Here is a 13648-nt window from a genome sequence, read left to right as displayed (position 1 = left end):
AGTAACAGCATCCATGTTCATTTGTACTCAATGTTTTATATCTTCTCGTGGCAAAAATCTAAAACTCACTGAACGTATAGTGAATGCCAATGCTTTTCTGGGCAATTTGAATAATTAAAAAGTACTCGCTATGGCAAATTAAAAAGTACATGTCATATCCACACTCCATACAATCTCTTTTCTTAATTCAGACTTTCACAAACATTTCTAAGAACCAATACACCAGTTGTTTGGATTTCAACTTATTGTAGATCCCAGGGAGGGATGGAATGGCTCAGAGGGTAGCATGAAGGAGCTGTGAACTGAGTGATTGAACCCTGACATAATGAGATCATTGAAGAAAAATGCTAAACACTTCACCATGTATTTATTATAGTATCATGCATGATGCTGGGAACATGCTTTTTGTTTTCAAACAGGAGGCACAATTCTGAGATGATTCAAGTTGACTTATTCAGGTCTGTTGAGGTCTCTACCAAATTGCTTTTCAGATCCCTGGTGGCTTGAGAACAGCATGGCATTAAACCACACTGCCCTGCCCCAGGATGAGCACCTGCCACACTACCTTCGGGATGAGGATCCCTTTGCTTCCAAACTTTCCTGGGAAGCGGATTTAGTGGCTGGCTTTTACCTGACGATAATTGGTAAGCATTCTTAATTCTTCTATGCAAAGACTGATTTAAAAGAATTCGCAGGCTGATATGTTGATTTTGCAAAAAATTATTTCAACACTTATTTGGATATTTTAGTGGAGTTAAAGAGTGGGAAGGTGGGGTGGCATTGTGGCATGCAATAAATGTTTCATAGAAATGACTGTTATTGTCATTATTAGGGATAAATATTCCCCTGATTATCTAAAGAACTCTTATAGCAAAATTATTTATCTTGAGACAGTATTTCATTTTGGTTTCTTTGCTAGTAAGTTTATCTTCTAAATACCAAAAATAATGATGATATTCTATTATTTAAACAGTTTTTTAAAACTTTTTAAAAGATACTCTTCAAAAAAATCAAAAGATTTTAGACTAAGAATGGACCTTAGAAATCATCTAGTTCAGCTTCCTTTTCTTACAATTGAGGAAACTTTGGCCCAGGGAAATGGTGATAATAGACATACTGTATCTACTTCACCTAAATGTAAAGTTCCATCACATCAGAATAGCTATGTTACTATGATAAGTGTTGAGAAAATGTGATCGTGATAAATGGAAGTCAGTCTTAGATCAAAAACTTTATGTGCACAATCCACACAGGGGTGTATCTGCTTCTATACTGCATTATCCAAAGTACTGGCCACATATGGCTCCTGAGCACATGAACTGTTGACTTCCAAATGAGTCCTGCTATATGTAAACACAAACCACATACTGAAACCTTAGTACTGGAATGGCATCAAAATATGTCATTGACAATTTTGAAAAATTGAATGTGTGTTGAACTCACAGTACCTTGGATAGATCACAGTAAATTAATGATTAAAGTATTAAAATTAATTTACCTATATATTTTTTATTTTGCTTAAGGTAAAAATTTAGAATACATATTGGCTCACATTTCTGGTTTACATTATATTTCTATTGAACTGCACTAACCTAGAAAATTAGGATTTAATCACAATACTATTCTTAAATTTAAAATTGCCATTTTAAATTTGGGTGGCAAGTGTGCAGGTGGGTTACGTTTTTAGGTTTATCTGCCTTTAATCTTTTCAGATGTTGGGTCAAGCCTCCTCTCTCTTCTACTTTGTTTCTTTCTCTCTTCTTCCCTCTGTTCCTTCCTCCTTGGCTCCCTCCCTCCCTTTCTTTTTCTCTTCCTTTTCCTCTCTCATCTATTTATTCCTGGCAAAGAATTTCATTTGATTCCTAAAATTAGAAAACTCATTAGAAAATTCTTGAGATCCCTCTATGGTCAGTGCTTGAGGCAAAAGGAATCTATGAGATTGAATCAGAAATTCTGCTGCAAAGTGATTCCCTGGGTTCTTGTTTTCATTTTTTGTTAGTGTTTTACTCACTTAAATTCTGTTTCTTCCAAGTGCACTCCCATGTCCTTTTAAACACAAATATATACTGAGCACCCACGTTTTGCCACTGTTAAGTTGCTGGGAATAGATCAGTGAATAAAATGCCAAACACTCTGCTGGGACAGATTATTTTGTAGGAAAATTCACATCACATTTTTACTAAATGCATATTTTCAGTGATTAGAAAAGGCAGACAAGTAAGCATTTCAGCAATTGAATTTAATTTATCTCAATCAATTGCAAGGAATGTGAAAAAGTAATGTCTTTAATCTGACCAATCTCTCTGGACAGCACAGTATAGGGAAGAATATTAGTCCATTCCACTCTTAGCATGAAGGGTTGCAAGAGGAGAGGCAACCAGGATGAGTAGGTGAGAAATCAGGAGATTGCCCCACTTGCTGCCTGTGAGGTTAGAAGGGAAGTCAGGATCATATTCAAACAATGCAAGCTGGGTGAGAGCTAGAAAATCTGGTCCAAAAAGAGTTCCCAGTCAAAGGGAGCATCAGATCAATCAGGGAGCTGCTAGGTGGAAGCAAATGTGTTTCATTTAGTTAGAGAGTTATGTGAGGCAAAGGCCATCTAGAGGGGCTGGGACTCATCCTAGATGCAGGTCTTGGGTTTGGCCCATGTCTGGTTTTTACCCTCTCTTAGGATAGGCTGTGTAGATATGTTCAGATTCCTCTCAAGGAGCCAGGGTGAAATGAATAAGATTCTTAGTGGTCTTTGTTAAATACTATGAGTCTTAGGGGAGCCAATGAAAGAAAATGTAAATCTGAGTTTGGAATGCAGGAGAAATAAATTAAAGACCCATTTTCCACTCTCCACTTTTTAATATAAATACCTAGTTCATTAACTGCCTACATATGATAGTTTTTAAAATTCATAAACAATCAAGAATTTTGATAGTCTAAAAATATCCACTTCATGGTTCTTATCTTCATAAACTTGTTTTCCTTTGATTAGTATTAAAAATACATTTGCGTTTTCTTGACACTTAGCTGCAGATAAGATTGCCTGTGAAAATAATCTACATGCAACTAAGAGAGAGTTGACTATTTCTGGTCATGCTTTGGGCACTGGGTGAAACCCTATGAAATAGGGCTGGTAAAGAAAAGTTAAGGAACAAAAACAAATATTCTCCAACAAGGTGTAGATGACAAAGAGCGTTCCAATGAGCCTCATGAACAGAATGCATATACACACTTAACATTTTAAATCTCATTTTGGAAACAACAGAGCTGGAATTAGTTTTATTGTTTTTCAGCCCATATTTTCACACTTTGTTTTCCCAGTGTTCCTTGCTAGATGGTTTCCTTTAATGAGACATAAGTATCATTTTAGTTGGTTTACTCTAGGCCTCCATCATCTCTTCTGTTTTTCTCCTCTTCTGCTATAAGAGAGCTAAAGAGGTCTCAATAAATCATGAAGCAGCACTGACTCCAGAGAGTCAGAATCTCCTAAGAGCACAATGCAGTCAGTTCCTGGTGGTTTCATACCGTCAGTGGAGACACACACCTCTTTCCTTGCCCCCCCCAAATGAATTGTGGTGGAGAAATTAAAATAGAAATTAAAATAGAAAAAATCTGGGTTTCTCCTGTTAATACTCTCCTTATTCCTTACTACCAAAGGCAGCTGTACCAGATTCTCATTTATACACAGCTACACTATGAAGCAAGAATTCCTGAGGAAATCTACTCTACATGTTAAGCTATGGAAGTAGGTGTATTCTTTTCTTAAAGTCAGTAGGGATTGGGTCTTTTTGGATTTAAACTGGGTTTGTAAGAACTTTTTGAACAGTTTCATTGTAATGCGAAAGTCAAGTAGTCATTAATAAAAGGATATAAAAAGTGGGCACACATTTATGCCATTGTTGGTAGGTTTGGTGGGTTGAGGGTCACTGTCTCTCCCCTTGGTGGGAGGGGAGTGCCCATGTTATCACTTGTCACCCACTGACCCTTGATACCTAGTCCAGGAGCAGCTGAAAGCTGTCCTGTCTGCCAGACACCCAGCGTCCAAGTCTCCTCAGGAGTTCGTCCTGGGATCTTCCTCCAGGGAATGACCCTTTGCTTGCAGGAGGTCATGCCAGCCTTCTCTGGTCCCTGCTTCTCCTGCATGCTGGTGCTCCCTCAGGAGCCTGCAGTGACACTGAAGTCACCTCCAAGGTTGACTTCATCTACGAAATTTATGAAAGGCCAAGGGGTTGATCCTACTTACCAGAGGGAGAGGCTCTATAAAGCCAATAATCTGTAAAATGGCTGAGGAAAATACTCCACCCTGGGGGCCAGTACAAGAACTGACCATTGGGATACCCACACCCTCCTGAGCCTACCTGGGAAGTTAGCCGTTCCTTGTTCTGGGTAAGTTCAGCCTTATAATCCCTGCCTCCTATCCCTTAGGAGGCAACCCATCCCATGCCTGCTACTCACAACTCATGCTTTTTTATTTCATCTTCTTAATTTAGATTTTTGTTTAGAGTCCTCTCATTACCCTCTAAATCTATGGTGTCCATTTTTGAAATTGAGAAGTGTTTCATATCCAAGTGAACTCTAAATCCTAGTTTTAACGATGGGATTTTTCATTTTTCTTTGTAGGGATTCTGTCCACATTTGGAAATGGGTATGTCCTTTATATGTCTTCTAGACGAAAGAAGAAGCTGAGACCTGCTGAAATAATGACCATCAACCTAGCAGTCTGTGACCTGGGTATTTCAGGTAACACAATCATGCTGTTCTTTCTTTGTGCGTTTAAACTCATCCCTATTCTGAACACTCATTGACTCAGAGATCACTCCTCCCCCAACCTACTTCTGCTCTTCCAATTGTAAATCATATTCAGAGTACTCGTGATTGTCAAGGGTATGTTGTCTGGCTAGAAAAATCATTTATTTAACATTTTTTGAGTATTTTCTATGTGCCAGGCATCTTAGATGCTGAGGGTACAATTTGCAATAGCACATGCTACCTTACGTGTCTCAAGGTGTCGTGGGCTAACTGATTCAGAATTCAGAAACTGATAGGCAGACTTCAGGTCACTGTTTTGAGCCCCGTCGCACTTCTCTCACCCTTATGGAAGTCTGTTTAAAATAAACACTGAAGGGGAGGGGTCTTAAAGGGTAAATGACAGCTAAAGACAGTTGAGAGGTGATTACGGGAAGACTGCCCTGCTGAGGGTATGTTTAATTGCGACTTACATACTGATTGCAAATAGAGGAAGCTTCTGGTTCCATGGTTGTCAATGTTGGTTGCTCGAAAACATCACTTGGGGGAACTTAAAAAAAACTCATGCATGGATTCCACACCAGAAATTATGATTTAAATGTTTGAGAATGTCCCCTTGGCATTTGGATATTTAAATTAAAATGTCCAGGGAAGTTAACCTGCAAACAAAATTGAGAACCATGATGGGTTTCTATCTTGTCCCCCCCCACTTTTTTTTGATTGTCTGATACCCCCAGAAAAGAGGAGTTGAAATAAAAATTGTCTTTAACTGTAACTGATTTTAAAAATATGAATGACTTTGGGTAAGTCACATCTTGTTGCTTACTTCTACAAAATTCTATCTGTACAATAATATCTCTTTGAATTCCAACATCTGCTATTTAGTTTTGTGGTCTTGACTTGTTAGAGTCGGGGAACCTGACACATTGGTTCCTTCTTCTGTCTAGAAACCTTTAAGCAGTTTTTCATCAGTAGCTTCCCTTTTAAAATGTTTTCTAATAATGTTTGTTTCTCTCTTCAAATGTGTTTTTTTTTTTTTTTTTTTTTTTGCTGCTACCAGTTTCTAAAAACAAGACCCAATAATAAGCCTTTACCTGTTGAATCACTATCACATAACAGGAGAGAGTTCTTTAGTCTTGGTTATTTGGGAAAGTTTTACACATTCAGGACTGGCTTGAGTAACATGAGATCTCATAGTAAATGCACAGGTACATTAAGAGGTACATGCTGGGCCAGGTCCTTTTCTGTGAAAATAGGATGAACCCCAGGGAATTTGAGAGACTGCACAATGGCTGCCATTTCAACTCTTGCCACACGATGGTGGTGCCACAACAGGAATGGTAGCTTCCCAGCCAGCTCAGCCAGCTGGTTTCGGAAGGTTCTCTCCTGGTACTGAACGCGAAATGCCTGAATGAAATCTGTCATTTCAGCTACATCCTTCACTAGTGAATAAAACCAGACTCATGCTTAAGGCTGAATTAGACTAGGTCTGAATAAAAATGTCCTTAATTGGTCTGATAAGCTGAAAATGCTTCCAGTCAAGCAAGTCTGCTCTAAAATTGCACAAATCACCTCATTACTCTTCATGTCTCTAGAGTAATTCATCAGAAAACACTTTCTTCCGTGTGACATCTTTCCCTGATTAACCTAGATCATTCTGAACATTTATAGTATGTTTGCTCTTGCAATAAATCTTAAAATGTTTTGTCCGTTTTCTTTTTTCCTGCTGTATTCCATTATAAGCACCTTGAAGAGGCATATCCTAGAGACCAGATGTATAACAGCGATGTAACCAACATGTATTGTCTAAGTACCAATGTCTCTCAGCTGTGAATATATAGTAAATTAACCTGGGGAGTTAAAAGTATAGTGATGCCTGAGATCACTCCAGATAAAATCAGAACATCTAGGACATTGCCATTCGAAGCAAACAAAATGAAACACCTTCTCTAGTGCTTTTGACATCAGTCAGCTTCAGAAGCATCCTAGCAGATGGAGGAGAGATCAACATTCTAGATAATATACCTGAAGCTCATCAAAATCTCCACTCCAGACGGGAGCCTGAGACTTGGACTAATCAGAGTCCTAGATACAACAGATGCTAATTCCATTTCACTGGTTCCCTTTCACTTGTCTTTTGCTGCCTTTGGCACCCACCCAGCTGGCTCCTCTCCCTCAAGTCTTTGAGTTTGTTGTCTCCTCTGTCTGCCTGGAATCTTTTCCCTCTACATATCCATTCAAATTCTCTCCCATTGATCTGGGCATCTCCCTGAATGGTACCCCTTTATTCAAAACAACGTCTGTCTCCTTATTCTATTTTTCTTCACATCATTAATCGCCACTTATCATTCCGTTATACCAAATCATATAAACCAATTTGGTTTTTCATTTGATTTCCCAATTAGAAAATCAATTTGTCAATCATGATCTCTACCTGGTCTCTAGCATCTTGCTTTGTGCTTGTTACATAGTAGGTGCTGTTTGATTATTTGTTGAACAAAAGAATAGCTCTTTTACACCTCAGTTCCTCCCTGACCATGGGGTTAGGTTAATTAGGATTAGAAGACTTTAGTGTAAAGGTGTCTAGTGTAGTAAGTTGGATGGTGTCACTCTCTAGACACCTAGAGAAGACCTGTGTAGCTTACAGAAAGCTGAGTAAATACTTGTGAATTGACTGAATTACCAGGAACTCTGGCATACCTTTCTAACCAAGAAGAGGACCTATGGGAGTGGGACGTGCTAGCACCTGCAGACTGTGAATATCACTCAGTTTTCTTTTCCTATGTAGATCAGATACAGACTGTGAAGAGCTTCCTCAGCAGAGTCTTTGGAAGGAGGCTAAAGATTAAATACCGTGACTAAATGATTGAAGTGTATTTTATTCATTGATAATAGCCATGAGAAAATAATATAAGCAAAAATATAACAATAAAAGGACAAGTTTAATTTTCTTAGAAAATTATTCATATTATTCTTTACAATGTGTGTGGAACTCACACCTTCTGCTTCAGGTATACTTTATAATCCATTCTCCAGAGTCCATTCAATCTCCTCTTCTGAATTCCTTTTTTGTTTTAATCTTTTTTCTTCATTCTTCATTTCCTTCATTTCTTCCTTCCTCTATTGGCAGACAACCTTGTGCACGTTTTTTATTTTAAAAAAGTGGCATTAGTCCCAAGAATGTAAGTATGTATCAACCTTATAAATCTATTAATAACCTGTGTTAACAGATTTAATGAGAACAAAAAACTTACGATCACCTCAGTAGATGTAGAAAGAGCATTCAATAAAACTTAACATCTATTTCTGGTTTAAAAATTCTTAACAAACCAGAATAAGAACAGAGCTCCTTGACTAATAAAAACTTGGACAAATGTCACACTCAATGATTCAGCATTAGAAGGCTTTTTTTTTTCAAAATTCATCACAATACATGGATGCCTACTATCATTACTTCTATTCAACATTGTACCAGAAACCCTTGACGCTGTAATAAAAAAAATCAAATCAGTGTGCTGGGGTTGTGGCTCAGTGGTAGAGTGCTTGCCTAGCACTTGTGAGGTACTGGGTTCTATTCTATGCACCACACATAAATAAATGAATAAAATAAAATAAAGGTCCATCAACAACTAAAAAAAAAAAAGAAATCAAATGAGTTAAAAACCATCATTATTAGAAGATCATGAGTCTACCTAATATCCTATAATCATTTCTTTACTTAACAGATTGAATCAGCTATTCTGATTGGATATATATGTAGCACACACATAAATTAAAAATTCCTTGCATCAGTTATTTCTTAGTTCAGACCTGATATGTTATTTTAAGGAATTTTTCCTGGTGAAATGAGAGCATACTTTGTAATTTATGGAGTAGCATTTCCTAGGGAATAATTAATATAAAATAAATAAGTTTCTGAGTGAATACATTTGGAAATGCTATGGCACGCAATGTTAGTTACTTTTCAGATTTTTGCAAATGAAAATTTTTCCAAAGCTTTGAATTTTGGAAATTGAATGAGCTTTCATTTTGACTACCAAACGGAATGTATAAAAGGTAGCCTTGTTCAGTATTATTTGATTATGTCAGTATGTTGGTATTTGTTTTGGAGATCGCCTCATGGAATCACTGTTTTGTAGAACCTCCATCTCTAGGGAGTTGGCTGTGGCTGAATGAGTGGTGAAGTACATGGTATAAAACCTTGTCCCTGTGAATGCATTTTGATCACTCCAGCTTGCATGTCTAACTTTGGAGGGAAGAAAAGTAATGAAGTCTTGGGCACTCTAGGGGGAAATCGGTGTAGCAAATTTGTGCTTGAAGAGAACATTTTCTTTCAGATATTACACTGTGGATCTATTGCCCTTTTCCCTTAGCTTTCAAATGAACCATTTCAACAAAACATTAAAAATGACCAGATGGCTGGCACTGTCTCCTGAAATCACATCTCTTTGTTTCCTAAAACTGAGTTTCTTTGAGACAGTTCTTTGTAGTCATATTTACTTTAAAAAATTCCTTCTCTATTCTTTCACTATCGTTGGCTATTGAGATGTTGGAAAACCTCTCTGGGCACCTGCCAGCATTTTATTAACCTAGAAGTTTTACATGAAGTTTTACATAATGAAGCGTGTGTGTGTGTGTGTGTGTGTGTGTGTGTGTGTGTGTGTTTGCATGTGTCCCTATGCTTCAGTAAAGTGGGGACAGGTGAGTTGAGGAGGTGGAGAGAATTCAACTGCAGAGAACTCGACTTGACAGCCTGCTTGGTCCTTCAGTTGTAGGCAAGCCGTTCACCATCATCTCTTGCTTCTGTCACCGCTGGGTGTTCGGCTGGATTGGCTGCCGCTGGTATGGATGGGCTGGATTTTTCTTTGGCTGTGGGAGTCTCATCACCATGACAGCTGTCAGCCTGGATCGCTACCTGAAAATCTGCTACTTATCTTATGGTAAGTTGAAAGGTTTCTCCTTCCCTGATAGTCAAAGTTAGATGGCTTGAGTGTCAGAACTGTACATATTTTACACAGTTAATAAATAAAGATTGCTAATAACCTCAGAGATCAAGAGTATTTCTATTTGTAGCCTATCTCATTCTAATATATGCTTAAAGATTTGACCTGTGTCAATATACGTTTCTTTTAATACTACTTTTTAAATAGTATCTGGTGTTTGGTTGCAATGCTTTTAAAAATTATCGCTTTCTTGTATAATGTATGTAAGCTTCTACCATATTTTGTCATATGAATAAACATACAAAAATGCCTGAGGTCTGCAAGGTTAACTGATTCCCTGCATAGGAACTTTAATGATAAGAAAAGCTGTTCCTGATTTTGCTTTAGGTTCTCATCTCCCTATGATTTCAGAGATGAGGAATTACAAAATGTTCACCTCCAGGTCTAGAGAGACATGCAGCTATTCCTTTATGAAAGGACACACATACAGAAGTACAGAAATATCACTTAACAGTTTTTTTTTTTTTTGGTATTGGTAGGTAGAAAAATGACTGCTTAAGAGAATTAGTGAGTTGTAAGCCAGCAATGAACAAGTTTGCAGAGCCTAAGGGGTTTTTTCTCCCCCTAAAGATTAGACCATTTACTGGTTAAAAATAATTTGTAGTAGTTTTGCTTCTCATGGTTCTGGGAATTTATTGAACCTGAAAAAGAAGCTTTAGGGCATTTATGTTAATATTGAGAACCAGGTAAAACCAGGGAGTAATTCTGATGCTCTCTGTATGAAGCTATTTTGATTGTCAACCTGTCAGTCAGAGTGGTTGTGAGTATGAGGACAGAGTACGAAAGGATACTGAGGTGGAGAAGATCAAGTAGACCTGGATTTCATTAGGGCAGAATTTCCCTTCATATTTTAAAAATTTACAGCCCCCAGACTCCAAGGAGACCATACATGGGGGGAGGGTGTGAACAACCATCTTCATGATATAGTACTTCTTTATTTAAAAAAAAAAAACTATCTCCTTTTCTGAACATTTACAACTTCCAACAGAAGTAGCTTGAATCAAAATTTCTGATAAGATTAAAAATATCATTATACATATTCTGGATGACATCAGTCTAATTCTTTCTGTAAGCTTATGTTTGGTTAGGCCAACCAGATTTTAAGTTTAACTATAAACTTTATAGACAAGAAGGCAGAAACTTGAACTTCCTGGGAGTACTTGAGGAATACTAAACCTTGATGTCTCTGTTTTTAAGTATTTTCTTGAGTTTAAGCTTTGTGTCTACTAAAGAGATGCTGCTGCCCACCGCCAGGATCACAGCAGTATGGGAACTGTGTCTATTTTCCAGCTTCTTTAAGGTTGAACCTCAGTCATATGGTTTCACCATTTAATCTGATGCACTATTAAACCCTCCACACAGTGTCCTAGAATGTTGGAATTAGAAGGTCGCTTGGGGACATGTAGACCTTTCTCCCATGAAATGTGGTAGACCGCTTTAAGGCATCTTTGAGAGATGACCACTTGGCCTCTTCTTGAATAATTCCAGTGACCAGTGACGGGGAGCTTACTACTGTACAAGGCAGCCCATTCTCTGATTGGTCTGCTCTCATTGTTACAATGTTATTCCTTATATTGAGACAAAACTGCCTCCCAGTAACCTCCACCCATTGGTCCTAGTTCTGACTTCTGGAGCAACACAGAACCAATCTACTAATCTACTCCCTCCTGTACTTGACAGCCTTTCACCATACTCGAATGTAAGTATGAAACACCTCACTAAGTAACCCTAATCATGAATGCTTATCCGTATGCCTCTGCACATTCCCATGAATATATGTGGTTCTCCCCGCCAATGTTTTATCTGTTATAACAGATAATCAAGCGCTGACATATTTTGTGGCTACATGATTGCTACCCTTATCTGGTTGGGCTTGAGAAATTTATACTTCATGATACAAAGATGCCATGCATTTGAAAAAAAAATGGAGACAATAGAGCTATATATAACATTCTGTTATATTTCTTGTTAGTACTAAACAAGACACATTTACAGAGGAGGAAAAATTCGTGCTATATGTAGTGCTTCAATAGTTTGCAAAGTAAGCTCCTTACGTTATTTTATTTAACCAGTAAGCAATATATTCTTATTTCCTCCACTTTCCTGTCAGGAACACTGTATCTGGAAAGGCGACATGAGCATTCAAACACTAGAAACAGAAAAGAATCAGGGCTCACCAACTTTTTCATTCTCACACTACCCTAAGCAGAGGCAGACCCTGAGTCTATGTTGAAATAATCATTTAGCTTTTATTGAATACACTTTGATATTTCTTCTTCACTACTACAAAACCAAAGCAGTAAGGAGCCACTTCCCCGGCCCTCTTCGTCCAAGGTGATGAGTGGGGTGTGAAGGTCGTTTTCCGTCGGCTTCAGCATGAGGTCAGGCTAGCTTATCTTTGCTGCTTATGTTGAACTTCAGAAAATGATCATTAGTGCTTGACAGCCCTTTTTAGATGACTGTATTATTTCTTCCTCTTGCCATTTTCTTTCATTTCTTTTAGTTAAGAAGTCAGTACTGCAAAACAGCTCATTTTTTTGTGTGTGTGTCCTCCTGAAAATAGTTTCACAGAATTACTTTTGCAGAACACGATGCAACCTGCTTAGATTCTCTATCTCTCCCAACATGGCTGTGTGACTGCGACCATTGTGGGAAGAGTTTGAAGGTTCAGTCCAGGGTGCATAAATCTGCTCCACAAATCACATGCACAGTCACCCACTTAGCCTCACACCAGTGTCATGAGCATGATACTTCAACCCCCACTCAAGGACTTCTTAGGAAGACAAAGGAGATCAGAGACACAAAAGCTTTCAAGAGGAAAGGTATTTTAAAGACACAAGTGATGCTTTGTGATTTCACACCTTCCCTGAAGGATTCTCCCTCGGATCCTAGGATGACCCTCTAACACAGGCTGTTGAGATGAGAACTGTTCTCTCAAGGTCCTCCATTGTCAGCATCCTCTGGTCTTTTTACTCTCCCCTTTTCCAAGTTTTTGTCACTTCTCCCTCCCAAATCTCCCAGGTGTCTAGAGAAAGCCTTCCCTGTGAAATCTCTTCAAAGTGTCATTCTCCTGGAGAAAGGCCCAAGCTCTGGAACTTTCCCTGCTTCACTCCACTCTCCCTCAGGCTTCAGTTATCTGCCCACGTCTCCCAGAATTCAATGGAATAAATCTTTGGAGGTGGAATTTGACATATCGAGGGGAGGTGTCTGGGTGCAGGGCAGATTCCATCTGGGTAACGCTCTTCTTCCGCCTCCAGGGGTTTGGCTGAAGAGAAAGCACGCCTACATCTGCCTGGCAGTCATCTGGGCCTATGCTTCCTTCTGGACCACCATGCCCCTTGTGGGCCTGGGGGACTACGCACCTGAGCCCTTCGGAACCTCATGCACCTTGGACTGGTGGCTGGCCCAGGCCTCAGTTGGGGGTCAGGTTTTCATCCTGAACATCCTCTTCTTCTGCCTGTTGCTCCCGACGGCTGTGATCGTGTTCTCCTATGTGAAGATCATTGCCAAAGTTAAGTCCTCTTCCAAGGAGGTGGCTCATTTTGACAGTCGGATCCACAGCAGCCACGTGCTGGAAATGAAACTGACCAAGGTATAGTCATTGTTTACCTAAACCATTATAGCATCCCTTTCCTCTGTCTCTACCCCACTGAACACACATACACATACATTTTAAAAATATTATTTTATTCTCAGATGTTTTGTATTTATTTATTTATTGTTTTATTGCAAGTGCTGGGGATCCAACTCAAGGCCTTGTACTTGCTAGGCAAGTGCTCCACCACTCACCTATGAGCCCAGCCACATACATTTTTTTGGTATGGGGAATTGAACCCAGGGCTGCTTAACCACTGAGTAACATCCCCAGTCCTTTTTATATTTATTTAGAGACAGGGTCTCACTGAGTT

The 13648-nt window shown here is 38.8% G+C and overlaps 1 protein-coding gene across 1 annotated transcript in view; it reads left to right on the top strand.

Annotated features, from left to right (window-relative positions):
- The first annotated feature begins 514 nt into the window (after positions 1-514).
- The window catches only part of Opn5 (opsin 5), a 28547-nt gene continuing 15413 nt past the window's right edge, over positions 515-13648 (top strand). Inside the window, exons 1-4 of the mRNA XM_047557133.1 lie at positions 515-644; positions 4612-4731; positions 9507-9677; positions 12998-13332. Of these exons, the coding sequence (XP_047413089.1) occupies positions 515-644; positions 4612-4731; positions 9507-9677; positions 12998-13332 (756 nt within the window). The remainder of the gene's footprint in view (positions 645-4611; positions 4732-9506; positions 9678-12997; positions 13333-13648) is intronic.

This window comes from Sciurus carolinensis, chromosome 7, assembly GCF_902686445.1.
Source record: "Sciurus carolinensis chromosome 7, mSciCar1.2, whole genome shotgun sequence".
NCBI classification, from domain to species: Eukaryota; Metazoa; Chordata; class Mammalia; order Rodentia; family Sciuridae; genus Sciurus; species Sciurus carolinensis.
This window is presented reverse-complemented; position numbering and strand designations above follow the sequence as displayed.